The sequence below is a fragment of the Lynx canadensis genome, chromosome F2 (genome assembly GCF_007474595.2).
Source record: "Lynx canadensis isolate LIC74 chromosome F2, mLynCan4.pri.v2, whole genome shotgun sequence".
NCBI classification, from domain to species: Eukaryota; Metazoa; Chordata; class Mammalia; order Carnivora; family Felidae; genus Lynx; species Lynx canadensis.
Genome location: NC_044320.2, coordinates 74,888,684 through 74,890,875, shown reverse-complemented (window position 1 = coordinate 74,890,875; position 2,192 = coordinate 74,888,684). Strand labels below are relative to the sequence as shown.

The following is a 2,192-nucleotide window of genomic DNA, read 5'->3' as shown; positions in this document are numbered from 1 at the left end:
TCTGTGTCTCCCTCTCTCTCTGTCCCTCCCCCACTTGTGCCCTGTCTCTCTCTGTCTCAGAAATAAATAAACGTTAAAAAAAAAAAGAAGCATGCTTGCTGCGAAAGCAAAGTGTATGATTCTCTAAGGGAATAAGGTTACTAACAATATTAAGACAACTACTAGATTTGTAGTTGTGCTGTGTGTCTTAGAAGAGGTATTTGAGGGGCGCCTGGGTGGCTCAGTCGGTTGAGCGTCTGACTCTTAATTTCGGTTCAGGTCATGATCTTATGGTTCAGGAGTTCCAGCCCCGCATCAGGCTCTGCGCTGAGAGCCTGCTTGGGATTCTCCCTCTCCCTCTTTCTTTCTCGACCCCTCCTACCCCCCCCCCCCCATCTCTCTCTCAAAATAAGTTAAAAAAAGAAAAGGTATTGGAGACAAAAAAGGAGTTTTTAATAACTTTATTTTCTAAAAACCCATCCCGCAGATATGTTTTTTTTCTACATGGTCACTTCTTTAAAAACGAGCAGAAACAAAGACAAAGCCTATCTTGATACAGGTTTAGTCAGCCAAATTCAGCTCTTAAGGAGTTAAGGTCGACCAGGAGGAGTTCTGCACTTGGCCGCTGCAAGGCACTGGCCCTCCAGCAGCACTGGATGATCTTCCCCAGTCTTTTCCCAGACACGGAGTCCGTGAAGACAGCTGCTGACAGAGACGGGCGAAGATCGTAGGCCACCACAGCGTAGAGCACGTACTGCCGCTCCCCTGAGTACGGGGCCTCCTTGGTACTCATTTGCCAGAGAGTGATGGCAAAGGAATAGATGTCAGCCTTGGGCGTTACGGCCTCTCCTTTCAGGAGCTCTGGGGCTCGGTGGGTGTAGGTGCCCCCCGGGGGGTAAGGCGGAGTGCGGCAGCACGGCAGATCTCCCAGCTTCTCGGAGCAACCGAAGTCGCCGATTTTGCAGACGTCCTGCTCACTGATCAGAATGTTCGCAGGCTTCAGGTCCAAGTGTACGATGCTTTGCGAGTGAAGGAAAAGGAGGCCGTTCACGACATCTAGGGAATACTTCAGACACTTTCCCAAATTGAATTGCTCTCTGGCACAGCAGCGAGGCTCCGCGTCCTCCTCAGGGCAGCTGGGGGCACCGTATATGACTTGGTGTAAGGTGACATCGCCACCGAACTCCATGATTATGGTGCCCAGGCTGTTAAAGCCTGCGGGCGTGCGCGTGCTGGCGGCCACCACCCGCACGATGTTGTCGTGGCGAAGCCTGGCGATGTTGAGCTCGGCCCAGAAGCTGCGCTGGGACGCCAGTCGGTTCTTGGTGCACCTGTTCACTTGCTTTATGGCCACCGGAACACCGTGGTAGGTGGCCTTGTACACCGAGCCAAACCCGCCAGCTCCCAGCCTCTGCAGGAAGCGCACCTGCTCCCAGTCAATGGAGCACCAGGCCAGCCGGCGCGGTAGCCGCGGGGCCCTGGGAGGAGTGCCACCCACGAGGAGCTTCCCTGCCCTACCTGGCAGCTCAGCAGGGCTGCTGCAGGGCCTCGAGTCCACCGGGGGCGAAAACTCGCCGGGGAGGTAACCGCGCCGGGGAAGCGGCGAGGGCATCGCGCCTTCGAAGCGGACCCCGGAGCCACACAGGCGAGCGGAAAGAGAAGAGGCCCCGGGCGTTTGGAAGCCTTGCTGCCCACCCCTTGGCTCCACCCAGCGTTTTTCTCCTCTTCCTTCGTTTTCCCCCAAAGGAGCCGCATCTGGGGTGTAATCAGCAAGTGTTTTTATCAGAAGGGGGAAACAATCTTGAATGAAGCACAGCCCTCTTTTTCAGATGACAGGATTTCCCTTCAACGCTGAAAGCGCCTTCTTGTAAAAACAAGCTCTTGACTGAGAAGAGTTCACCAGGTAAACAACACCGAGCTGCCCCTGGGCCCACCCCCTTTTTCCCAGTATTTCCCTAATTATAATAAAACCGGCTTTTCTTTTTTTTTAAGCGTCATCCGCAGAACGTGATCAGTCCTCAGACTAAGGAGACCACAATAGTGCAATGAAATGATTTCACACTTTGCAGGCTATAATGATTGTCAGTGTTGTTTTCCAGCTGCATTAAATCACTTCCAGCAGTTATTGGCAGGAAGAGTTGAAATACGAACAGCTGACATTTGTTTAACCGATTACAGGGATAATTAGGTGCAACATTCATACATGGATAAAA

At 52.9% G+C, this 2,192-nt stretch overlaps 1 protein-coding gene across 1 annotated transcript; it reads right to left on the bottom strand.

Annotated features, from left to right (window-relative positions):
* Window positions 1–544: 544 nt before the first annotated feature.
* On the bottom strand, window positions 545–1,591 carry MOS (MOS proto-oncogene, serine/threonine kinase). The gene has a single exon (XM_030303917.1). The coding sequence runs from the start codon at window positions 1,589–1,591 to the stop codon at window positions 545–547; it is 1,047 nt and encodes a 348-aa protein (XP_030159777.1).
* Between the last annotated feature and the right edge of the window lie 601 nt (window positions 1,592–2,192).